General features: G+C 42.9%; 2 protein-coding genes across 2 annotated transcripts in view; one reads left to right on the top strand and one right to left on the bottom strand.

Annotated features, from left to right (window-relative positions):
• The window catches only part of LOC111971060 (voltage-gated inwardly rectifying potassium channel KCNH7), a 95,137-nt gene extending 79,408 nt beyond the window's left edge, over positions 1 to 15,729 (bottom strand). Inside the window, exons 1-2 of the mRNA XM_070445865.1 lie at positions 15,259 to 15,729; positions 14,339 to 14,569 (exon numbers count right to left, since the gene is read on the bottom strand). Of these exons, the coding sequence (XP_070301966.1) occupies positions 14,339 to 14,569; positions 15,259 to 15,334 (307 nt within the window). The 5' untranslated portion in view covers positions 15,335 to 15,729. The remainder of the gene's footprint in view (positions 1 to 14,338; positions 14,570 to 15,258) is intronic.
• LOC111970872 (T-box brain protein 1-like) overlaps positions 1 to 27,952 on the top strand; it is a 303,702-nt gene that overhangs the window by 179,713 nt on the left and 96,037 nt on the right. The gene's annotated exons all lie outside the window — the stretch shown is intronic.

Here is a 27,952-nt window from a genome sequence, read left to right as displayed (position 1 = left end):
TGTGAGTGTTGACGAGGACTAGGCTGGAGATCACTCTGTCATGCTGATTGAGTTCGAATAACAGACGGGAAGCTTCAAAAGGAGGGTGGTCCTTGGAATCATTGTTCTTCCTCTGTCAACCATGGTTACCTGCAAGGAAACACGTGCCGTCATCATTGCTTTGCACAAAAAGGGCTTCACTGGCAAGGATATTGCTGCCAGTAAGATTGCACCTAAATCAACCATTTATCGGATCATCAAGAGCTTCAAGGAGAATGGTTCAAATGTTGTGAAAAAGGCTTCAGGGCGCCCAAGAAGGTCCAGCAAGTGCCAGGACCGTCTCCTAAAGTTGATTCAGCTGTGGGATCGGAGCACGACCAGTACAGAGCTTGCTCAGGAATGGCAGCAGGCAGGTGTGAGTGCATCTGCACGCACAGTGAGGCGAAGACTTTTGGAGGATTGGCTGGTGTCAAGAAGGGCAGCAAACATCAGGGACAGACTGATATTCTGCAAAAGGTACAGGTATTGAACTCTGATGACTCCCCTTTCCGATTGTTTGGGGCATCCGGAAAAAAGCTTGTCCGGAGAAGACAAGGTGAGCGCTACCATCGGTCCTGTGTCATGCCAACAGTAAAGCATCCTGAGACCATTCATGTGTGGGGTTGCTTCTCAGCCAAAGGAGTGGGCTCACTCACAATTTTGCCTAAGAACACAGCCATGAATAAAGAATGGTACTAACACATCCTCCGAGAGCAACTTCTCCCAACCATCCAGGAACAGTTTGGTGACGAACAATGCCTTTTCCAGCATAATGGAGCACCTTGCCATAAGGCAAAAGTGATAACTAAGTGGCTCGGGGAACAAAACATCAATATGTTGGGTCCATGGCCAGGAAACTCCCCAGACCTTAATCCCATTGAGAACTTGTGGTCAATCCTCAAGAGGCGGGTGGACAAACAAAACCCCGCAAATTCTGACAAACTCCAAGCATTGATTATGCAAGAATGGGCTGCCATCAGTCAGGATGTCGCCCAGAAGTTAATTGACAGCATGCCAGCATCCGGCGCCGACAGAAATGGCCGCCTCGCTTCGCGTTCCTAGGAAACTATGCAGTATTTTGTTTTTTTACATGTTATTTCTTACATTGGTACCCCAGGTAATCTTAGGTTTCATTACATACAGTCGGGAGGAACTACTGAATATAAGAGCAACGTCAACTCACCATCATTACGACCAGGAAAATGACTTCCCCGAAGCGGATCCTGTGTTTTGCCTTCCACCCAGGACAATGGATCTGATCCCAGCAGGCGAACCTAATCAACGTCGCCGTAAAATGGGCAAACGAAGCGTTCTTCTGGTCAGGCTCCGGAGACGGGCACATCGCGCACCACTCCCTACTCGCCAATGTCCAGTCTCTTGACAACAAGGTTGATGAAATCCGAGCAAGGGTTGCCTTCCGAGAGACATAGGAGACTGTAACGTTCTTTGCTTCACGGAAACATGGCTCACTCGAGAGACGCTATCGGAGTCGGTGCAGCCAGCTGGTTTCTTCACGCATCGCGCCGACAGAAACAAGCATCTTTCTGGTAAGAAGAGGGGGGGGGGTATGCCTTATGATTAACGAGACGTGGTGTGATCATAAAAACATACAGGAACTCAAGTCCTTCTGTTCACCTGACTTAGAATTCCTCACAATCAAATGTGACCGCATTATCTACCAAGGGAATTCTCTTCGATTATAATCACAGCCGTATATATTCCCCAGCAGACACATCGATGGCCTGAACAAACTTTATTTAATCTATGTAAACTGGAAACCCATGTATCCTGAGGCTGCATTCATTGTAGCTGGGGATTTTTAAAGGGCTAATCTGAAAACAAGACTCCCTAAATTCTATCAGCATATCGATTGCGCAATCCAGGGCGGTAAAACCTGGATCATTGTTATTTATTCGCGGACGCATATAAGGCCTCCCGTACTCCTTTCGGAAAAGCGGTGACAGCCACATCAATTTTTGTTGGCTCTCCGCCTACAGACAGAAAACTAAACAAGAAGCTCGCGCTCAGGTTCTGTTCCCAACGGTGGTCCGACCAATCTGATTCCAAGCTTCAAGACCCTGCTTCGGATAAGTGGATTGGGATATGTTCGCATTGGTCACAACACAACTTGACGAATACGCTGATTCGGTGAGCGAGTTCAATTAGAAAGTGGATCGGCGATGTCGTATCTACAGCAACTATTAAAACATTCCAAACCAGAAACCGTGGATTGATGGCAGCATTCGCGCAAAACTGAAAGCGCGAACCCTGCTTTTAATAACCGGGCAAGGTGAGGAAACATGACCGAATACAAACAGTGTAGCTATTCCTCAGCAAGGCAATCAAACAAGCTAAGCGTCAGTATAGAGACAAAGTAGTTGCAATTCAACGGCTCAGACACAAGAGGTATGTGGCAGGGTTTACAGTCAATCACGATTACAAAAAGATAACGAGCCCCGTCGGCGGACCAGGATGTCTTGCTCCCAGACAGACTAAATAACTTTTTTGCTCGGTTTGAGGACAACAGTTGGCCACTGACACGGCGCCGCTACCAACCTGCGGACTCTCCTTCATCTGCAGCCGACGTGAGTAAAACATTTAACGTGTTAACCCTGCGCAAGGCTGCAGGCCCAGACGGCATCCCAGCCGCGTCTCAGAGCATGCGCAGACAAGCTGGCTGGCGTGTTTTACGGACATATTCAATCAATCCTTATCCCAGTCTGCTGTTTCCACATGCTTCAAGAGGGCCACATTGTTCCTGTTCCCAAGAAAGCTAAGGTAATGAGCTAAACGACTACCGCCGTAGCACTCACTTCGTCATCATGAAGTGCTTTGAGAGACTAGTCAAGGACCATATCACTCCACCCTACCTGACACCTAGACCCACTCCAATTGCTTACCGCCAATAGGTCACAGACGACGCAAATCGCAACCACACTGCACACTGCCTAACCCATCTGGAACAGAGGAATACCTATGTTGAGAATGCTGTTCATCGACTACAGCTCAGCATTTAACACATAGTACCCTCCAAACTGTCATCAAGCTCGAGACCCTGGGTCCTCGACCCCGCTGTTGCAACTGGAGTATGGACTCCCTGCTACCAAAAGCAACTCAAAAACTTCTCGACAGATTGCACAAGTCCAAGAGCATCCTGTCGGCGCTGTATCACGCCGCTGCTGTAAATGGAAACTACACACAAACCTAAGGCTCTCCAGAGGGTAGTGAGGTCTGCACAAAGCATCACTGGGGCAAACTACCTGCTCCAGGAACCTACACACCGAATGTCAAAGGAAGGCATAAAGATCATCAAGGACAACAAACCACCGAGCCACTGCCTGTTTTCACCCGCTATCATCCAGAAGCGAGGTCAGTACAGGTGCATCAAAAAGGGACAGAGAGACTGAAAAACAGCTTCTACTCAAGGCCATCAGACTGTTAAACACGCACACTAACTTGAGTTAGTATCAAAATGTTATCACTAGCCACTTACAATGCCTTTAATATATATGTATATGTATATATGTACTCTTATATCTACTGCATCTTGCATCTTTATGTAAATAATGTATCATAGCCACTTTAAACTATGCCACTTTATGTATATATACCTAATTACTCATCTCATATGTATAGACTGTACTCGATACCATCTAACTGCATCTTGTCCTTGCCGTTCTGTACCATCATCCATTCATAATTCTTTATGTACATATTCTTTATCCCTTTACACTTGTGTTTAAAGGTAGTAGTTGTGGAATTGTTAGGGTTAGATTACTCGTTGGTTATTACTGCAATTGTCGGAACTAGGAAGCACAAGCATTTCGTACTACTCGATTAAATCTGTAACATGGTGTATGGACAAATARAATTTGATTTGATTTGATTGCAGAGGTCTTGAAAAAGAAGGGTCAACACTACAAATATTGGCTCTTGCATCAACTTCATGTAATTGTCAATAAAAGCCTTTGACACTTATCAAAGGCTTGTAATTATACGTCATTATTCCATAGTAACATCTGACAAAAATATCTAAAGACACTGAAGCAGCAAACTTTGTGGAAATTAATATTTGTGTCATTCTCAAAACTTTTGGCCACAACTGTACACCTATGCCTATATGCATTTCACTGACAACCCTAAGAGGAGATATCTAAGCTCATTTGGAAATATTGATTTCCATATRTAGAATATATATCGAAATGGAGAGTGTATAACCTACAACATATTTTTCTTATCCCTGCCAATATGTCTTTTGGCTGATCTTCTTTGACGGTAGCTTGCTGGGCAGGGTGTTGTTTTGCAGGGATCTGGTGCACTGCTAGGATCTGGATAAGCTAGCCTCTAGGACTGTAGCCATATGGGGAGAGGATGGAGGGAAAATAGGAGGAGAGAAAAGAGGGGGGATGGAGGGAAGAGAGAGGAGGAGAGAGAAGAGGGGGGATGGAGGAAAGAGAGAGGAGGAGAGAGAAGGGGGAAGAATACCGCCTGCCTGGCTGGCTACTTTGTTGGCTGCTTGGAGGCCGTTGTAATGCCATCAAGTCAGTCAATCAGTCAGTCAATCAGTCAGTCAGTCTGTCAATCAGTCAGTCAGTCAGTCAGTCAGTCAATCAGTCAGTCAATCAGTCAGTCAGTCAGTCAATCAGTCAGTCAGTCAGTCAGTCAGTCAGTCAGTCAAAGCAATACATCGATTTTGTTCCTGTTCAGAAGTAACGCACCTGTTTCAAAAATACAACAAATCAACAAGGATCTCATTCATTGATTCAGATGTTTAAAAGCCTGGACACCCTGCCCTACATCCATCCATACTCAGCCAGGCATGGCATCCCCTAGGGTAGAGTTCTGGCATCAGGTCGGATACCCATGGTTCCCCGCGGGTGACATTTGTGGAGATAAAATATAGGAGTGTCTACAGATGTTAGATCTTAATTTGATCACCCTGTTGCAGGATAACTTTCTTCTAGTKTATTTCTGGTTAAAAAAGACTTCTTAAAGTTTGTCATTTCCACTTTGAAAACATTTTTTTTATCAACCTCTACAAAAATGTCCATTAATTAGAATCCACATAATAATTCACATTTCATGTTACTGCTGGATTATTTTCCTGCTGTAGCAAACAGGTCCAAATTAAGATCCTACATCTGTATATGGTGTCTTACACGGGCATGGCCCTATGTAGGCTACCCTATGGCTAAGTCTTAGGCATATCCAGTATCACAACTAGGGCACTAATGACAATTAACAGAATTAAGAACAGAATTCTCAATTTCTTTTGACAAAACGTATCATTGAACGTCCCATAATCCCTTGAACAGCACGAACAGCACGACTCAGCAATCTGCCCATCTCATGAGAATGGAATTGACAATCGTCATGGCTACAGTGAGCTCCAGTGCTTCAGGTGCTGGTAGAGACATGCCATGATAGATTAGAGAAGAGGACAAGAGAATATATGTYGGCTGGTTCCATCCTCCATCTGTTGCTATGACAACACTATGCGGTAACTCTGTGACTAAAACAATCTCTGGTTTAGGGGTACATGAGGAGGGGGAGGGGCACAATAGGCAAGAGAGGAAGACACAGCRGAAAATTTGCACCAAATGAAGTAGCCTGAAATAAATGATTTTACTGTTTCCTTCTACAGTAGGCCTACATTGTACACCCAATGTAGGAAGTGCTTATATTTGTCCTGTTTCACACAATGTATTGTCATACATAACCAGCCAATGCAAGAGTTTGCTTATTGCTTCAACATGCAAGCCGCCTGCTCTCCGACACACCTACCAACAGGCTAGGACGTCATAAACTTTGACGGTAGTGCAAATCGAACGGGTGCACAAGGAAAACCTATCCACAACAACACAGCTATTCATCCCTGTCATATTGTACGCTATATATACACAATTATGTGGACACCCCTTCAAATTAGTGGATTTGGCTATTTCAGYCACACCCGTTGCTGACAGGTGTATAAAATYGAGCACACGGCCATGCCATCTCCATAGACAAACATTGGCAGTAGAATGGCCTTACTGAAGAGCTCCTGACTTTCAACGTGGCACCATCATGGGATGCCACATTACCAAAAAGTCAGTTTGTCAAATTTCTGCTCTGCTGGAGCTGCCTCGAATACTGTACGTGCTGCTATTGTGAAGTGGAAACGTCTAGGAGCAACAACGGCTCAGCAGCAAAGTGGTAGGCCCCACAATTTCACAGAACAGGACTGCTGAGTGCTGAATTGCATAGCGCGTAAAAATCATCTGTCCTCGGTTGCAACACTCACTACCTAGTTCTAAACTGCCTCTGAAGCAACGTCAGCACAATAACTGTTCGTCGGGAGCTTCACCATGCGCAATGCCAAGCATCGGCTGGAGTAGTGTAAAGCTCGTCAGCATTGGACTCTGGAGCAGTGGAAACGAGTTCTCACGCTTCACCATCTTGCACTCCGACAGACAAATCTGGGTTTGGTGGATGCCAGGAGAACTCAACCTGTCCGAATGCATATATGTAAACTGTAAAGTTTGGTGAGAGGATGAATAATGGTATGGGGCTCTTTTTCATGGTTCGGGTTAGGCCCCTTAGTTCCAGTGAAGGGAAATCTTAACGCTACAGCATACAATTACATTCTAGACGATTCTGTGCTTCCAACTTTGGAAACAGTTTGGGGAAAGGCCCTTTCCTGTTTCAGCATGACAGGGGGGGGGGGCAGAGAGTGGGAGAGAGAGAGAGAGCCATAGAATCAAACCACTTCTGGGAGAATTGGAATAAATTAAACAAACCTCATCATGAGGAGTTGGCTATCCAAATGGGATATGTGGAGAAATCACTTTGCAAACCTCTACAGCAATATAACAAAGAGCCCAGAACAAAAAGATATACAAGAAAATTACAAATCCTTGAATTAGCAGTCAAAGACTATCAGAATCCTGTGGATATACCCAATTACAGAAGAAGAATTATTGGAAAAAATATGCAATCTCCAACCCAAAAAGGCCTGTGGTGCTGATGGGATTTTAAATGAAATGATCAAATATACAGACCACAAATTCAAATTGGCTATACTCAAACTCTTCAACATTATCCTCACTGCAGGTATTTTCCCCGATATTTTAGAACCAGGACTGATCACACCAATCTATAAAAATGTGGAGACAAATTTGACCCAAATAATTACAGAGGGAATATGGTTAACAGCAACTTGGGGAAAATCTCTGCAGTATATATAAAATAGCAGACTACATAATTTTCCTTGACGAACACAACGTCCTGAGCAGAAGCCAGATTGGATTTCTAAAAAATTATCGTACAACAGACACCATTTACACCCTCCACACTCTAATTTATAAACAAGTTAACCAAAACAAAGGCAAAATCTACTCGTGTTTTGTAGATTTCAAGAAAGCATTTGATTCAATTTGGCAACGAAGGTCTTTTTTATAAACTAATAGAAAGTGGTATTGGAGGGAAAACATATGATTTTATTAAATCAATGTACACTAAAAACAAATGTGCGGTTAAAATGGCAACAAGGAAACAGACTTCTTTCTCTCCAGGGGCGGGGAGTGAAACAGGGCTGCCCAATAAGTCCAACATTATTTAACATCTACATGAATGAATTGGCAAAAACATTAGAAGAATCGACAGCACTGGTAATCACCCTACACAACACTGAATCAAGTGTTCTGCTGTACGCAGATGACCTGGTGCTGCTTGTCTCCCACTAAAGAGGGGTTACAGCACACACCTAGATATCTTCACAGGTTCTGTCAGACTGGGCTCTGACCGTTAACCTAAAAAAAACAAATATAATGATACCAAAAAGGTCCGGAAATAAGGATGACAAATTATAAATTCTATTTGACACAGTTCTATTAGAACACACCCAAAACTACACATATCTAGACTAAAAATCAGCAACACAGGTAGCTTTCACATGGCTGTGAATGGAGCTGAGAGACAAAGCAAGAAGAGCATTCTATGCCATTAAAAGAAGAACATCAAAATTGAAATTCCAATAGAATCTGGCCTCAAAAACTTTCAAATCAGTTATAGAACCAATTGCTTCTATATGGCAGTGAAGTATGGGGTCCACTCTCTAAAATGAATTTTACTAAATGGGGACAAAATCCAATTGAATATTTGCATGCAGAGTTTTGCAAGACTGTATTGCAAGTACAAGAAAAACCTCCAAATAACGCATGTAGGGCAGAATTGGACAAATATCCCCTCCTCATTCGAATAGAAAAAAGAGCCATCAAAATTTACAACCATCTAAAAACAAATGACCCTAAAACATCCACACACAGCTCTACAATGTCAAGAGATGAACGCAGAGAAAGTCCCTCAGCCAGCTGGTTCTGAGGCTCAGTTCACCAACCCAAACCAACCCCATAGAGCCTCCGACAGCCCTCAGAAAATCTGGCCCAACCAAATCATCACAAAACAAAAAAGAAAAATATATAACCATATTGGAAAGACACCACAAAAAAATTAAAGTAAACTTCAATGCATTTTGGCTCTAAACAGACAGTAACATGGTGGCAGACTATCTGACCACTGTGACTGATAGAAAACTGAGGAAAACATTGACTAGGTACAGACTCAGTGAGCACAGTCTGGCTTAAGAACGGTCGTCACAGAAAACCTGGCCTCCCAGGGAGGACAGGCTGTGCTCACTCTGCTCCAGGGGAGAGGTAGAGACAGAAGTGGCATTCCTTACTACACTGTGAAGACAAATCTCAGACCTAAGAGCATATTTCTTCTCCAAAATTATAATTCAATACAAAGAATTGAAAACTATAAAATGAAGAAAAATTCAAATATTTGTTGGGTGAAAAAGCCAAAATGTGAGTTTTGCAGCCAAATATGTGTCCTCCTAGCAACGCTGAGGAGACAGCCAGTGAAAAAATGCAAAGTAATGTTGATAATATTTCCCATTTAGCTTAGTTTTGTTTTGTCTTTCGTACAGGTCATGTGTCTTCTCAGTCATGTTGACACTGTCTACTACTGTTGCTTTAATGTATTGTTGTGTTCTGATTAATCATTGTTGTTGTAGCTGTTATAATTGTAATCCCATGTCCACTACTACTATTATTATTGCTGTTAGTGCCACCATTTATTTATATATAATATAATATATTTTGTGTATATATATACATATATATTTTATTTAAATTTTTTCGATATGTATACTTTGACAATGGTAAGTAATAATAATTGCCATTCAATCAAAGTTCAATTGATTGAATTGAATTGAATGGAGAGAGAGAGAGAGAGAGAGGAGGAGAGAGAGAGAGAGAGAGGAGAGAGAGGAGAGAGGAGAGAGAGAAGAGAGAGAGAGAGAGAGAGAGAGAGAGAGAGAGAGAGAGAGAGAGGAGAGAGAGAGAGATGGGAAAAGAGAGAGAGAGAAAGAGAGAAGAGAGAGAGGAAAGAGAGAGCGAGAGAAATGAATGGGAAAGGAGGGAGAGAGAGGGGGAGAGAGAGGGGAGAGAGAGGGAGAGAGAGAGACAGACAGATAGCTGGTGCCAGGCTCATCTATAATTGAGACAGGCTGCTCAGAGGAGCTTGGACTAAATTCAAGAGGGTGTCCCCGTGATGGAAATATCCATCCAATATTAAGCAGCACTGAATTTCCCTCCCTCCCACTCACTGTATCCTCTCTCCCACTATCCCTCTCTATTTTCATCCCTCCTCCCTCTTTCCTCTTCTCCATCTCTCACCATCTCCTCCCTCCCTTTCTCCTTCTCTGTCCCCCTTTCTTCCTCCCGTCTTTCAACTCTTTTGCTTCAGTAGCATATGCACTGTTGGTGACATTACCTCAGTCTTCTCTCCTGATTCAGTGAGACTGTGGAACCTGATATAGCAGATTTGACTACAGGCCAACTGCAGAGAGATGATCTTGTTTGCACAGCAAATCCACATAAAAATGACATTCCACTCTCTGCTCTTGAAAGTCATTCAATTCAATAGATGGCTTTATGCAGATATCATCGCTCGTATCACCACTCATAATTCCAGATGGATAGGTCGGGGTGGGTGTTATAGCCTTATTACTTCTAGGAAATTGCATACTACTGCAGGTTGGTACTTTGTCATTCCAATGGTGACAGAGAGCTTCGCTTCATGCTATTTAGATGTGTTCAGTGCCTATGGCGGAAACCCAGAGTGAATGATAGGGACTTAATGTAGCCAATGAATGCAAATTATTGTCTCACTGATATTATAAGTACCAAACAAAACTGAACAAAGACAATAACTAAACAGATTGGACTAAAACACGCACACACACACAACACACACACACACACACACACACACACACACACACACACACACACACACACACACACACACACACACACACACACACACACACACACACACACACACACACACACACACACACACACACACACACACACACACACACACACACACACAGGGATAGAAGGGACAAGTTATATTTCTCAAGTGTGAAGGATGAGACTAATGCAGATTTCATCAGGAAATACAGACAATACTATGTTTCATGGGGTAGTCAATGTGATGTTTCATTTTKAAAATGCCACTGATTGKAACGAGTCATTATTGTGGCACCTACAGATCTAGACAGACAGCGCAACAGAGAGAGAGAGAGAGATAGAGAGAGACAGTGAGCGAGAGAGATGGGGGAGAGAGCAAGCAGAGAGAGAGAGAGCAGAGAGCAGAAAGAGAGAGCATGGAGAGAGAAATAGAGCAGAGAAAGCGAGAGAGAGAGAGAGGGAGTAAAAGTGAGTAAAAGTGAGAGTTTGTGTTGAATCAGGTATGCAAAACACTGAAATTCTAGTCACCAACTCGGCGGTCCTCTCTCTCTCTCTCTGTTTACCTAATGTCTTTGTGTTTGGGCCTGTCTGACCCTCTGGTCTAGATGGAATGTTGACTTACTCTCGTGTGTGTCACCCTCRWGAGCTGCCCAGCACACAATAMAAATATGGGCCCAATAAACCCTATGGGCCCTCGTCAAAAGTAGTGCACTAAATGAGGAATAAGGAGTAATTTGGGATGCAGWCCATGATGTTTATGCATGAGAGATGGTGATTGGCCACACAGCATGTATGGGTTTCTCTACTCACCCAATCCCCACAGTCTGCTCTGCGTAATAGAGGTTAAGGCTGTGTAATTATTCCATTTGAATATGTGAATACGTTGAGAAATTCAAATTCAAATTGAGAAAATATGTATTATAGTGGAGCCTCCACACACACCACACACACACACGCACGCACCCACGCACGCACGCACGCACGCACACACACACACACACACACACACAGAGAGAGCGACGACTTCATTCAATTGAATAGAATAGTCTGCATGTAGTAGGATAGGTTGAGACTAAGCATTTGTAAAAACAGGATGTTGTTGTGTGACAGAATTTCACGACTGTCATTACACTACTTCGGCAGAGTGAGAGACATGGAAAGAAAACAGAAGAGAACTCTACAGCGAGCGTTCATCAGTGAAACACGGATGGATGTGAAGATTGCAAATGGATCCCATCGCAGCACAGAGGCATCAAGCTCTGGTTTCCTCTCGATTCAATTTAAAAAAGGGCCCGAATCGGAATGAATGACGTCGCCACCGACACACACACACGCACGCACTACATTATGTATAGTGATTACAACAAGATTGTCTTGTTCCATCTCCAAGAGAACAAGGCCCGGGATGGCCTTAAGTGTGTTTGTTGYTGTAGTATTCAGGACAAACAGAGAGACAGCTGGGAACTGAAGGACACAACTGAAATGTGCYACTTTGGATGGTACATTTTAAAGAAGTCAAGGTTGGTAGTATAATACAGATGGTGTTAAGATCACTAAAACGTCGCATCACACTCGGCACCTCTATACTGTATGACGCGGGGCAAGCAGCCATTTTGGTTCCTTGAATGCACAGCCGTTCCGAGCGAGAGGCACACCTCACTTACTAAAGGACAACGCAATACCTAATGTCTGATGTGAGCACAGGAAATGGTTGGAGGAGGACTTTGTGCTGTAACTTTATAATAGAACCAAGCTTGAAGAGGAACACCAAAGGTTCMCCRAAAGGACAAGGTGTCAACTCATAATAGATTMATCTGCCTGACAAAACTCTGCTGAGGCAAGAAAATCCTTCACAGGCTGTAAAGGACAGAGACTGGTTCTAAGGGCCAGGGGATTACTGTAAATTGGTGGAGATTGGCCTGCAGGCTCCAAGTGGTCTATCRGGGCACCCAACTAAATGACCAATCACCCACGCCACCATCACATCTCCCTCGGCAACCCAATATCAGAGAGAAATCTGATTTCTGAAATGTATTTATTTATTTTACCCTTATTTTACCAGGTAAATTGACTGAGAACCCATTCTCATTTACAGCAACGACCTGGAGAAYATCTAAAGGGGAGATTAGGAGGGATGAATGAGCTAATTGGAAGCCGGGGATGATTAGGTGGTCATGATCATACATCCCCTTTTGAAAAATTCAATCAAGTGTACCTAGAACTTTTTTTGGAAAGGTCGTAATTTCCTGATGTTCCTCAGGGACTTTATGCTCAGTCTGATTGGGGGGGCCTGGCAGGGCCTGGCTCCCCAGTGGGTGGGCCTGTGTCCACCCAGGCCCACCCATGCMTACGTCCTTGATGTGCATACCAATGTCATGTCGTTTTACCAATACTTAACCCACAATATGAGTATATTATAATGTAACGCTTATGATCAAATCAATTGTTATAAGGAGGTGAAAATCCTGTCTGTGTTATGAGAGGTTTGTGACCCTCCCTAGAAAGATGGCTCATGGTCTGAGTCCCAAATAGCACCATATTCCATACTTGTGTACTACTCTTGACCACAGCCCTATGGGTCCTGGTCAAAAGTAGCGCACTATATAGGGAAAAGGGATCCATTTGGAATGCAATTTACAGATTCGGGAAGTTTAGACCCGGAGATAATTAGAGCCTTACAGTTCCAGCAACAATAATGAGGACCCCTCTATCTCTACCCCTCCAATCTTTCTTTTCATCCCTTCATCCCATCTCTAGGGGCCRGCCTGGCCAGCGAAAGATAGCAGGACAGACACTATTGATTTATTCTCCCAACACGGCAGGTTTGAAGATCAATGCAACATGAAGGTATTCTCATTAAGTGATCGAAGCCTGTGAGGCCTCTCCTATGTTGGAAAAACACACTGCAGAGACGGTCCATTCGAAATGRGAGCATTGGAGCACTGATATGAGTTCGTGGTAATGATGTGTTTATTGCCAGGGCCACTTGACACCCCATGTATTCATCCACACCTCTATCTAGCTAAATCACTTTATCAGACCCTCAGACTATGTCCTGGCTTAGTAGTAGTACAAGCCCCTAGTTCCCTCAAACATTCTCCCATGTCGTCCTCTCTTTCTTCACCTTCATTCCTCCGTCATCTCTCCAGTACTGTCCTCCACCCTACCTGTCCACATCCCCCTATCCACATGCAGGGTTCTCCCCAGGATTTATTTAACAAGGTGGAAATGTCACGTCAGCACACAGCAACCCATGTTTCATGACCAGTCACCAACTTTAACCCCGCTTCAACCAGCTATTATAAAACTGTTCAGCCCTTGTAGGTGGAAATGTCAGCCAGGCCAGTGATTACATACACCTTGACCATTACGCAACCGCTACAAGCTTAGTCATCTGGATAGGAAGGAATATCATCGTTAGAGGGCACAGCATGCACCYTGGGTGACTCTGGTTATTGGATATGGGAGAGGMGGTTTAAACTTYCACTCTGCCACWCGCTAAGCATGTGACCCATCAAAACAATAGCAGCTGTCATGCCAACTTATAATCTCCATGGAAAATTCAGAAGCGGCTTAAACTAAACGACTCATTCAATTATATGTCACCTTTTTATGTATTTAGCCAAGAGGCAATGGAATTGACCAATTTATTTTTTGTTTCTAGGTTTGTGCAATTTTAAATGTTGTATACAGTGAATGGAGATGCAATTGTCTTCACAAACAGATACTGTGTTTTTCTACTTCAAAAGCTCTAGACAGAAACCCCCCYATCTGAGCGGCACTAAATGAGATGTCATACATACACTGTAAGTGTTTTTGTTCAACACAAATTACCTACTGAAGTGTTTACTTCAGACACCCAGAAAAGTCCCTTGTCAAGCCAAGCCCATTCCATTTCCTCTCTCTCCTGCATTATTCTGTCACTATTCACTGACCCATATTTTGCTTCAAATTTCTCATATAAATGCAAAAGCATGAGCAACAAGCCCAGTGGGGAGGACTCCGTAGTCCGTACTCACCATCCTTGCGGTGGTAGGTGATCTCCACCTTGCGCTCCTCAGACCCCATCAGAGCCTGGGCTACCTGGGCGATGGCATGCCTGTTGGTGAACTCTCCATGGAGGAAGTCACAGGTGCACGGCCTYTGCATCACGTCCGGCCGTGAGAAGCCGGTCATCTCACAGAAGCCATCGTTGCAGTAGATGATGGCGCAGTTCTGAACCCGGGCATTGGCTATAATGAATTTCTTATCTGTGAAGGTGTAGAAGAGTGTATGATCATAGTGGGGAAGAATGGGTAGGTTAACACATTCATGGTAGCATCAGAGGTATGTGATAAAATGCCACTCTGCATGATGCTTTATATACAGTATAAAATGTACACTGTATTATAAATCACTCAGAAATATAAAGATGATCAATTAAACATTTCTCTTTCAGTCTTATCATGACTACGGGTGCATTGCTTCAGTATTTGTTAATGGAGAGGTGTGCTCTATTCTACTTGATTAATGTTCATGCCATAGCCATACTATAAAACAGAGAGATCCACATTTAATAACTGCCACCTAACCACCTGACCCTAACCATTTCAAATGTGGGAGTATTTGAAAAAGGTTATATGTCTGTTGTTTGGATACTACTTATTACCATGTAATCTTGTGGCGAAACATAAGTTGTTGCTACTTCGAAGTACCTTAAATAATGCTCAATGATATCCCATATTTAAATGATTTTAAATCCTCAACTCTCCCACTTCTAAAGTATCACAAGCACAACAATATTAGTTCTACTCTTACTGATTGTTAAGAAAAAAATGTGTTATCGAAAATCCAATATTCAGATAATTCGTGTGCAAGCAAGGCAAATACATTTTCCCAACAAAATGAATATTATGAATTTAAAGATACATTATTGTGAAAACACAAAGACAATACTCACTTTGTCCCTCAAATTTCTTTATAATTATCCCCAAAAAGGTGTTTTGTGGCGCAACATGACCTCTCCGAACAGGCATGATTATTCCCAAAAAGAAGAAAGATTCCGCTGTCCAAGTAGGAACGCACCTTTCTCCTGAGACTCAAGTTCTAGTGGCTCCAACCACTAAAGTCTGAATGCCTCCCCTTTGTCTACACTCATTCTTAGGAAATCTCCCCCTCTTAGCTCTTCCGACTTTTTCCTTATTTCAACATAAATATGGTCCGACTAGAGCACATTTTGAAGCCTTCAAAGTGCACTTCGCCCGCATTGACTCTGGAGTAAAAGGTTGCTGCACAGCGTAGTTTCTCCAACATTTCAAAATGATCATGTGAGGCGTTGCGCTCGCGTGAGGCGTTGCGCTCGCTGCTACTGCTGCTGTTGTGGAGAATGGACTGATGCTGCGGTGCCCCACCGACAGTGACGTTACCCCGCTCAGGCAGCGCTCAGCTCATGCACCTCGCGCTCAGCTCAATCAAGGCTGTGGAGTAAATCGTATATCCATGCGTTGAGAAGGAGCTATGCGTGACGCCAGGCCAGGRCAATAAAGGTGTATCGTCTATTTTTACATTGACCCATGGAAAACACRTGTGTTTATGTCTCCCGTTGACTGTGGCATTCCTGTAACTGCCAATGCATAGCATGCATAAGATGACTGCATGAATTTTAGACATACTGTAGTTTATCAGATACAGAGAAAGATACAGTTCCACAAATGAATCAATGGAAACAGGCCACAGCACTAAGGACTATATCAAGTTACAGAGAGAGGGAGAATGTTGTAGATGTGGTTTCCCTGTCCATGGTGCTGAAGTTGTTGTAACAAAACTCCTTTTAGAACTACTATGTCAAGTTCATCTTTATTCCCCCCCCCCCCCCCCCTGAAACATCTGTCTCAGAATCTCTGCACAACCTCACCATCCATCTGGTCCACTGAGAAAACAATACAATAGCCAGGCTGCAGGGGAAGATACTAAGGTTCACAAAGCAGAGACAAAGTCAGGATTTAGAACCTTTGCGTCCCTCAATGATGACCACACAGAGCAGTCATTCCCATTAGTCTCTCTACACTGTAAGACTTGTCTGTCATTTCAACAGTAAAACACTGTAGAATGCACAGTAAAATGCTGCACATGTGTTTTACAGCGTTAATGCTGTAGATTGCACTGCATTATGGGTCAAATGCAGAAAAATATTGTTATCAACTGTTATTTGACGCCTCCTGTAAAAATGACTCTAACATACTGTATTTCTTCACATTAATATCTTATAGCTACAGTAGATTCAAAGTTTCAGTTTCAGACGCCAACCTCATACTGTCGGGTGAGACACGTGAAGCTCAGAATATTTTAGTAAGTATCTTCTTAGCAGTGGTGAAGTGGAAGAATATGTGTATCACATGCTGTGTTGGTACTGCACCTTGACTTGTTTATAAGTATCTTTACTGATAGCCAACTTGGAAAACTGCATGTTTTCTTAGCTAACCATATGTGTTAACTGTTGTTACTTCTATTGTCATTTATGTTGCTAATTGGTTTTAATKTTGTTACCAATTTGAATAAATGTATTTTATGCACAAATGTATTGTATTTCTTACATTTAGATTTCAGGGAGAATTTCACTGTACTTCTCCAGCATTTTACTTGTACCAGTTTCCAGCTTAATACTGTACTTTTACTTTACAGAAGAGATGCTGTAATATATTTTATAGAACAATCTTCCTTATTGTAAAACATATTATAGCATCCCTGCTGTACATTTAATATTTATTTGTAAAAGTATAAATTACAAAAGTTACCATAGATTACCTGTTAATTACCAATATTAAGGAGGATTCTGGTAACTTTGGTAAATTACGGGTAGCTTTGCAAACCTACGTTTACTTATCTGAAGTTCATTTGAAAAAGTAGTTCACTACATCCAAACTACTTAGTCATAAATTACCATCACCATCACACACACACACACACACACACACACACACACACACACACACACACACACACACACACACACACACACACACACACACACAAATTGCTGAAAAGGGCATGACTGTCCCACAGTCTGAATCACATTAAGGGCCGGTGTGACAGCCTTTTATGAACTGTGCTTATTTCACACACCCAACTCACTGATTGGACTGGCGCTGTTTTGGCACCGCCGCGCAGTCTGTCACTATATTCACTGAACTGTATCTAATGTAGTCAGATTATTCAAATGGACGAAAGAGGAGACAAAGAACAATATTTGAGTGTGGCTAAGAACAAACTCTCCTTTCCAACAACAATCTGAACGAAACACCATAAAATYTGAGCTCCCTACTATCATACGCATGCCAAAAACGTCGTAAGAAACAGCAAAAACAGACAAAAGGTGTCTGAATTCTAGCATTCTACTTCAATGAAATGGCAGTCTGCATACTGTATGTTGTTGATTATTTTTGCTATCTGTTCAGACACATGGACGTGGGAAATATAGTTCACATCGAGAGGTTATAGCCATGTAATGAAAGCTGCAGTGATCCCTACGACAATACATGAAGTGGACCAATAGGAATGTGTTCTACTGTCACCTACCCTATATCACCAGCAAGACAATAAGCCGAGGAATAGTTTCTCTCCATCTTATCTGGATGTGAGAGACCCGTAGGCTGCAGGTGTGACGGCAGATAGTGCTTACTGGTATTACCCACAAAATGATTTCTCTGGGCAATAGTAAAAGTCGTGTAGCTAGCAACAATTCTGAGAGACATTTCCCCCTGACTCTTGTCCATGATAGCTGTTACAGTATTTATTAAAAATAAACACAGCTTGGTGTAATCCTTCTCTCAGGAGTCACRTTCGACTCATTCAAGAGTGAAATGCAGAGAGAGAGGGCAGTGGCTGAATGTGTTCGAATGAGAGAGGGTKGGAGGGAGTTAGGGAGGGAGGGAGGGGGGGGTTAAAAGGAGAGATAGAGGCTATGCTCCATTCTCCCAAATACCCACAGTGCGCTATTTAGGTGGAGCAAGAGAAAGGGCGATGGAAAGTAAAAAAGGAGGGGGCGGTTAAAAAGAGATGAGGAGGGATAGTATTTTGTAATTCCAAGTTTTTCATTATACAGTCTGGCTTGTTTTACACAATTTTATGGATGTCATAAGGTGAATGCACCAATTTGTAAGTCGCTCTGGATAAGAGCGTCTGCTAAATGACTTAAATGTAAATGTAAATGTAAATTTTACACAATAATTGTTCAATATTTACAACATACTAATCATGAGAAGAAAAGGCTGACTGTCACGGCCGTTGAATGAAGTGGACCAAGGTGCAGCGTGGTGAGCGTACATATTCCTTTATTTAAGTGAATACACCGACAAAACAATAAACACTACAAAACAAACCGTGAAGCTAAAGGCTATGTGCCATAAACAAAGTCAACTTCCCACAAAGACAGGTGGGAAAAACGGCTACCTAAGTATGGTTCTCAATCAGAGACAACGATAGACAGCTGTCCCTGATTGAGAACCCTACCCGGCCAAAACATAGAAATACAAATAATAGAACGAAAGAACATAGAATACCCACCCCAAATCACACCCTGAACAAACCAAATAGAGACATAAAAMGGATCTCTAAGGTCAGGGCGTGACCTGTAGGATCTTAATTTGACCAGCATTGTCACAACAAAATAACAGGATTTGAACGTTTAGTTCATAATGTTGCTAGATCGGTGGTTAGGTTATTAGTTGCCAGTGGTAAAAATAATTGAAAGTACAACTTAAGTCGAATTTTTGGTGTGTCTGTACTTTATTGTTTATATTTTTGAAAACGTTTACTTTTACTTCACTACATTCCTAAAGAAAATAATGTACTTTCTACTCCATACATTTTCCCTGACAGCCAAAAGTACTTGTTACATTTTGATTGCTTAGCAGGACAGGAAAATGGTCCAATTCACACTCTTAACACTTGTGTGGTGTTCTGGTCTGTGGGACCCATTTTCAATGTTTACTAAAAGAAAAWTTATACAATTAAGTATTTTTTCATGCTGGGACTCATTGGCCTTGTCTCATTTTCTGGGAAGAACATGTAAAATAATACATTTTCATTGAGTGCACACTGTGCACCCCCCTACACATTTATATTACATATGTGGTGTTCTGGTCCACTGCTCCTGAGGGTTGAAAAGTGTGGAAAAGTGTGTGTGTGGGTGAAAACAAGTAAAAATGAAACAAAAAGGTTTGCTGTGTGTTTTCACTCTGTCTTCTTCCTCCATGGGCCTGCTGTTTCAAACATAGCACTAATAACCTGTCTGTCTCCCTACCTGTCAGCCTGTCTCCCGCTTTTCTCACACTCTTTACCCTTTGTAGTGTGTGAAACTACACAATGTCTTGCGGGAACCTGCACAATGTTATTACAATATATTATTTTAATACATTGTAAAAAAAAATCTGTATTTTCACACACTGTACCCCAGCCAGGTCCGAATTGGGGGAAGGACACAACAAATAAATAGCTTTGCATGTGTGGCTCCTTACCACAATCAATCAGTATGGCAAAAATAATCTCTGCTCAGAGAGCTTTAGAAATAAGTTTTGCAAAGAGAGAAGCTAGTGTGGAAGGACCGTCTTCCATTTTGGAAGATTAAGACATGTCTCTGTCAATTCGGAGTCTGACAGTGAGTTAGAAGAAGAGGATGAGATTGACCTTCAGCCAGCCCCAGGACCAGCCCGTCAGCAGCCAGCCACAGGACCAGCCCGTCAGCAGCCGGCCCCAGGACCAGCCTGTCAGCAACAGCTCATCAGCAGCCTGCAGGGGGAGAAATATGAATGTCAAAAAATTGTGAAATTGAATGGTCTTCTTGCCCAAGGAATGAGCCACCCCTCATGGCTGTCAATGTGATAAGGATGCAACCAGGGCCGACGCGGATGGCGGTTACTCATGTGCAGAACATAAAGTCTTCTTTTGAACTGTTCATCCCAGACACCAACCAGAAAATCATTCTGGACTGCACTCATTTGGAGGAAAGGCGTGTYTTTGGAGAAGAGATGGAAGGAGACGGACCAAACATGCATACTTTGGGGTTCTTATCCTTGCAGGTGTTTTCAGATCCAAAGGGGAATCCACAGAATCCCTGTAGGATGCAGAAACTGGGAGATAACTTTTCCGTTCAACAATGTCTCTAGAAAACCTCCACATTATTTCCAGGATTATCCGCTTCGATAACCGAGACACCAGACAAGCTCGGCGGCAGAGAGACAAGCTAGCTGCAATCATGTTAGTGTGGGACAAGTGGGTGGACCGCCTTCCCCTGTTTTACAACCCTGGGCCCAACGTTACTGTTGATGAGCAGCTTATGCCATTTAGGGGTCGCGGCAGTACATACCATCTAAACCCGCAAAATATGGAATCAAGATCTGGTCTGCTTCATCATATGTGTGGAACTTGCAAGTGTATTTGGGGAAGCCAGATGGAGGAGCCCCTGAGAAGAACCAAGGGATGCGGGTTGTCCTGGAAGTGACACAGGGACTCCGTGGCCACAACATCACATGCGATAACYTTTTTACTTCGCACAAGCTGGGACAGGAGCTCCTCAAGAGGAATCTGACGATGGTAGGAACAGTACGAAAAAACAAGCCAGAGCTCCCACCTCAGCTGTTGAATGCACGGAAGAGGCCTATCAATTCCTCTAAGTTTGTGTTCACGGCCGACACGTCCCTAGTGTTCTATGTGCCAAAGAAAGGCAAAAATGTGGTACCCATGAGTACGCTGCATAGGGATGGGAAAATCTGTGGCCAGGAACATAAAAAAACAGAAATCATAATGGATTACAATGCCACAAAAGGAGGGGTGGACAATTTAGACAAGCTGGTGACTGGCTACAGCTGCAAAAGAAGAACCCTATGCTGGCCACTTGTGATATTCTTCAACATCTTGGACATCTTGGCGTACAATGCATTTGTCATCTGGATGGCATTGAACCCAGATTGGAATAGAGGGAAGCTGCAGAGGAGACGACTCTTTCTTGAGGAGCTGGGCAAGGCATTGGTCAGACCTCAAATCCAGAGGAGGTAACATATCCCAAGGACCCCAGCTTCTGCAGCCATTGTGAGGAGGATTCAGGAGGAGGACGCCGGTGCCCCATTCGCATGACCCACAGAACCAACAACTCCAATACCGGAAGTAAGTGTGAGTGATGTTGTTGCATGTGTGTGTGTCTGACTCTCCTACCTTGGCCTGCTGTAACTATATATATATTTTATTTTTATTTATTTCACCTTTATTTAACCAGGTAGGCAAGTTGAGAACACGTTCTCATTTACAATTGCGACCTGGCCAAGATAAAGCAAAGCAGTTCGACACATACAACAACACAGAGTTACACATGGAGTAAAACAAACATATAGTCAATAATACAGTAGAAGAATAAGTCTATATACAATGTGAGCAAGTGAAGTGAGATAAGGGAGATGAAGGCAAAAAAAAAGGCCACGGTGGCGAAGTAAATACAATATAGCACGTAAAACACTGGAATGGTTGATTTGCAGTGGAAGAATGTGCAAAGTAGAGATAGAAATAATGGGGTGCAAAGGAGCAAAATAAATAAATAAATAAATACAGTAGGGAAAGAGGTAGTTGTTTGGGCTAAATTATAGATGGGCTATGTACAGGTGCAGTAATCTATGAGCTGCTCTGACAGCTGGTGCTTAAAGCTAGTGGGGGAGATAAGTGTTTCCAGTTTCAGAGATTTTTTTTATTTATTTTTTGTGAGTGAGATGTTAGTAAAATTCCTGATCTCTAAGTGTTTTCATCATTCTAGATTGCAGCCGGTAGCAACAAGAAGAAGCACTGCGATGTGTGTGGACCCAAAAAGGACAGGAAGACACAGTGCACGTGCATCAAGTGCAAGAAATGCATTTGCAACACACACACAGTAAAACTCTGTCCCTTATGTGGTGTGTAGACCAGCCGTAATTTGTGTTCAATGGGGCTCATTTACCATTTCCATAAAATACTGTATGTAAAATTTGTCCTCCCAATTTGTTCAGTTCAAAGCAATAAACATCAATAGTGATGAAAACCTTGCTTCATTTATATTTGTTCAAGATAAACATGATTTATTCCACCCATGTCTTGATAATAATGGATTTTTGTTTCCAAAAATCATATTTTATCCCAAAAACAAATACCACTTTTATTGATAAATGTGATCTAGCAGAGGTAAATGGCAAATATTAACCATGTATGCTGTCTATATTGCTTGTAATTGATATAAGTCAACATCTAAGTATTAAGTGTTAAGTATTTTTACGTAAATTGATATGGCTGTATTATTTTAAAAACCAAATAATGTTGTTGGTTCATCAGACCAGCGAAAATTGGGTGAATAACAAAAACATGAACACCACACATGGTTTAAAATCCCCTGTCATCCCTACTGCATCTGATCTGGCAGACTCACTAAACACAAATTCTTAATTTGTAAATGATGTCTGAGTGTTGGAGTGTGTCACACCCTAATCTGGTTCACCTTGTGATTGTCTCCACCCCCTCCAGGGGTCACTTATTATCGCCGGTGTATATATCCCTGTGTTTCCTGTCTCTCATTGCCAGCTCATCTTGTTTGCCAAGTCAACCAGCTGTTTTCCTTGCTCCTATTTTTCCCCGGTCTCTATTTGTTTCTAGTCCTCCTGGTTTCGACCCTTGCCTGTACTGACTCCGAACCCGCCTGCCTGACCACTCTGCCTGTTCTGACTACCAGCCAGCCTATCCCTTTGTACTGTTTTGGACTCGGATCTGGTTTCTGACCCCTGCCTGACCTCGGGACTGCCTATCGTCTGGTATTTTTTGGACTCTGACCTGGTTTATGAACTCTCCCCTGTCCCTGACCTGCCTTTGCCTACTCCCTTTGTTATAATAAATATCGGCGCTCTACCATCTGCCTCCTGTGTCTGCATTTGGGTTTCGCCTTGTGCCCTTATAGTGTGCCCCTGGCTATCCGTAAATAAAAAACAAGAAAATTGTGCCGTCTGATTTGCTTCATGTAAGGAATTTGAAACGATTTACACTTTTACTACTGATACTTAAGTATATTTGAGCAATTACATATACTTTGATACTTATATTAAATATACTTTATTTTACTTTATATATAAAGTATATTTAAAAACAAATGCTTTTAGACTTTTACTCAATAAATATTTTACTGAATGACTTTCACTTTTACTTGAGTAATTTTCCAGTACTGTATATTTACTTTTACTCAAGTAATGACAATTGGGTACTTTTCCCACCACTGTTAGTTGGCTATAGGCTATATGAAAAGTGCAATACTATTAATATAACTGTGTGTAAGTGTGGATTTTCAGTGAATTTATTTAAATCACGAACGCTCCTCTGCATTTCCTGCAGTCATAGGAAAAACCTCAGCCACAGAAGTGTGATCAAATGAAGATCCTAAATCTGTAGAGCACCATGGAAATTGTATGTTTTTTTTCTTGATTTATAATATACATTTAGATATACTGTACTCTAAAGGCCAATGCATTTAACTTCCGGGTGTCCCCTGGTTTGTTTTCTGAAAGGAGAATACCCAAACATAAGCTTGCATCTGTCTCTCTGTCAGCCCATTCATTTTTAGTGAATCTGTTGTCAGTATGTGGAGCAATTTAGAAACAGCAGGCAGGGCTTTTAATCCACAGATCACACCAGGGCAAATACCTCGCTGCTCCCAGGAATGACCCCTTTCTCCTCTTTTTCTCACTCAATCTATTGCTCTATCTATCTATCTATCTCTCTCTCTCTCTCTCTCTCTCTCTCTCTCTCTCTCTCTATGTGGATATTGAACACATGTGCACATGTTTAGGTTTTGGCACATCTTTATATTGGGTTCCCAAGTGGCACAGGGATCTAAGGCACTGCATCTCAGTGCTAGAGGCGTCACTACAGACCCTGATTAGATTCCAGGCTGTATCACATCCGGCCGTGATTGGGAGTCCCATAGGGGGGCGCACAATTGACCCAGCATCGTCCTGGTTTGGCCGCGGTAGGCCGTCATTGTAAATAAGAATTTGTTCTTAACTGACTTGCCTAGTTAAATAAAGGTTAAATAAATAACAGAAATATTAATGCTCATATTTAGCCTAGTAAAGAGCTTTCAAAGGTCAACTCTACAGGTAACTGCTAAAATAGAGGAAGAACCAGCATAAAGTGTCTTAATAAGTTGTTGGGCCAACACGAGCCAGAACAGCTTCAATGTGCTTTGGCATGAATTCTACAAGTGTCTGGAACTCTACTGGTGGGACGTTCTTCCACAATAAATTCCATAATTTGGTGTTTTGTTGATTGTGGTGGAAAACGCTGTCTCAGGCGCTGCTCCAGAATCTCCTATAAGTGTTCAATTGGGTTGAGATCTGGTGACTGAGACGGCCATGGCGTATGGATTACATCGTTTTCATGCTCATCAAACCATTCAGAGACCACTTATGCCCCTGTTACCAGTACCATTTCACATGCAACGAAAACATTAAACAAAACAAAGATCATTGAGTAACAGGGAAAATGTAGATAGATGGAAAGAGAGAGGGAGAACGGTACAACAGGACAAGCTGTAGGGACCTCTTTGCGCCCCACACATTTTCCACCGGCTTCTCCACTTTGGGTACAGAGTTGATGGGAAAGGCTTGCTGCAGCCCGGGGGCCAAGGTGTTGGTATGGCAGTGATAGCCTGTCCTGTCACCTCCAGAGATACCAACATGTGTGTGTGTGTGTGTGTGTGTGTGCATATCTGAATCCTTGTCTTCTGTCACTGTCACCATCCAGGCTAACAGGCCGTGACTTCCACAGCTCATCACCAGAGCAAGAAGTGTCACCCCCCCATTCCTCAGATGTATCACCCGGAACACTRAACCTTGTTTCAATCACCACACACCCAACACTCTGGGCCAAACACTGTGGGTGTCTGGCAGGGTGAGAGTGAGGGGAATGTGGAGACATAGGATATTCTCCTTGTGTAAAAATGTGTCACCTCATAAGATGTTGAAAGGTACACGAAAAGTACATTGTAGAATTGAATGAACAGGGCACATTTAGGACAATGGATTCAGTGGGTTTATTCGTTTCCTATTATAAGTATCAGGCAGTTTGGGCCCGCCTGACTTCTCTGTAAAAAGCTGTGCAAGGTGTTGAGAGGAGGCATGGCTTAGCACCCTAATCATGAACATGTCCTCTAGGGGTGAAAACATATGTTAGCACTTGGGAAGCCTGCTGCTGGTAGAATACTAAACAACTGATACGCCTTACCTTATCTAATAGATGTGTACTCACAAAGAGCTATCTAATGAATAGGTTTATTATGCAACACACACACACACACAGGTGGTGATGACTAAATCTGTCAAATGAAATAGCTGGAGAATGTTCTAAAACAACATAATAATGAATTGAAGAATGTCTTGTAATCCACTAAAAGGTAATCCTGATCTTGTTCTTTTGAGTTTGCTGGTTATTTCCATGGCCTTTGCATAAATCGTTTAGATCTATGTTTAAATACAAATGTGAACAATATTCATGAATGTCTCTCAAAGACATTCTATCATCGCACTCTGACCTCGTACGTTTGCTGCTATTCTTCAGGTATAGCATACTGCAAAAGTGATTCTTTGGAACTTCTTTTCAGATCACACAGAATACTCATAAACTGAGAGTTTACGAAGGAATTCAGAGAAATGAAACTGGAATACAAAATGTATTGCATGCTGTGGGCAACATTATCCCTAGCCTATTTCTAATGGGTCTTTTGGCTGTACTGAGTCAATAATGGATGTCTCGGACACTCAAATAATGAAAGAGGATACAGATGTGGCACATTCCGACCACAGAAATCAATGGATGGACCACAGGCTGGACATTAGATGGACAATACTACCGGATTAGTGTAGTCATAAAGCACTCTCACATGGGCAAGGTCTTTTGTCTGGCCATCGGTAGCTAGAGAGAGTACCCAGATAATTAGACAAAGGTACCATTTATACTGACTTTATAGAAGATTTATAAGATCCTTCTTAATCATTTATAAATTGCTTGTTTTGTTCAATGCTACAGTAGCTACAGTGTTTAGAATGCTCATATGTATTTATGTCATCATACAGGCTAACTACGGTCCAGTGAGTCGACTGTGGCTATGATAGTCATCAGCAATGGAGATGATGCACCTGTCCCAAATGGAAACCTATTCCCTTAAAAGGGCACTTCTTTTGACCGGGCCCATAAAAGTAGTGCACTATAAAGGGAATAGGGTGTCATTTGGGATACACTTTATATTACTGCTGCTGTGCAAAAGGTAAACATTTGAAATATTTGCGGCTCCTTCACAGTCATCTAAAAATACAATGTTACTTCTATCTCTTCTGCGTCTTTAAGAATGCCAAAGGTCAAAACAATTGTCTAGTGGTCATTCCAGAAGATTTTGGCTCATTTCAGTGATATGCAAATAAGCCAAAATCTGTGTGGAATTCGTTTTTTTCTGTTGACAATGATTTCTAATGACAGGAGAGCTGGGAGCTGCTTGAGAGCTGCATTCAAGGACGTGGGTAGTCCCAACACACAGGGGTGTGTAGGGTGTGTGTGTGTGTGTGTGTGTGTGTGTGTGTGTGTGTGTGTGTGTGTGTGTGTGTGTGTGTGTGTGTGTGTGTGTGTGTGTGTGTGTGCATCCTTATAAGCACTTACAGTTTCAGACTCATCACCCCCCACCCCTTCCCAAAACCCCCCCTGCTCCCCCCTCCACCTCCCTAGCGTTCATTAGGCCCTGTTTTTTTGTCAAACCTCTGACAGCGATCCAACCCACCGAGTCAACCCACGATCTCGTCTCTCTCCGCCTGCTCCAGCCAGTCTGGGTGATCAGAGGTTGCCGTGGCAACTCCTCCTGTCCCTGTCTGGATCATCCCTAGATCCCCCCTCCTTACTCTCATCCCGCCCTACCTCCCTTCCTCCCTCTATTAGAATAAGAATGTTCCTCTAAGAGACTAATGCTTTCCGATCTCTCTCTCTCTCTCTCCCTTTCGCCCCTCCTATCTTTCGCCCCTCCCCTCCTATCTTGCATGTTTTCTCTCTCTTTCTTCCCCTTTCTCTCCCTCTCTCTCACTCTCTCTCACTCTCTCTGTCTCTCCCCTCCACTCTCTCTCTCACCCCGTCAGTCAGACTGGGAGCCAGGCCAGATCTGAGATCAGTGTTAAGACAGCTGCTGCTGGCCTCTAGGTGGTTTGTGTGGTCTGTCTGGGAGGGAACCCAAGGCTTTAGCAGACAGGGAGGGAACCCAAGCCTTTATCAATGGCAGTTAAGACTGGAGCTTTAGGATCAGCCATAACGCAGCATGGGATTTCCCGTCATATGTCCTTTGTACAGACATTAGTTTGAATCCATTCCCTGGCACTAGATCGGATGGATGGTTGAAGAGGGATTGCCTGTTCTTAACGATGAAGACTGATTGGCAATCTCCTCTCTCTCCTGGTTTGTCTGGTAGTCAAAGCTCTCTCTTCCGTATTTCAAGCTTTCATGCACACGCACACACGCACACACGCGCACACGCGCACGCACGCACGCACGCACGCACGCACGCACGCACGCACGCACGCACGCACGCACGCACGCACGCACGCACGCACGAAAGAACACACACA

This window comes from Salvelinus sp. IW2-2015, linkage group LG12, assembly GCF_002910315.2.
Source record: "Salvelinus sp. IW2-2015 linkage group LG12, ASM291031v2, whole genome shotgun sequence".
NCBI lineage: Eukaryota > Metazoa > Chordata > Actinopteri > Salmoniformes > Salmonidae > Salvelinus > Salvelinus sp. IW2-2015.
The sequence above is the reverse complement of the archived record's forward strand: the minus strand, read 5'-3'. Positions and strand labels throughout refer to the sequence as shown.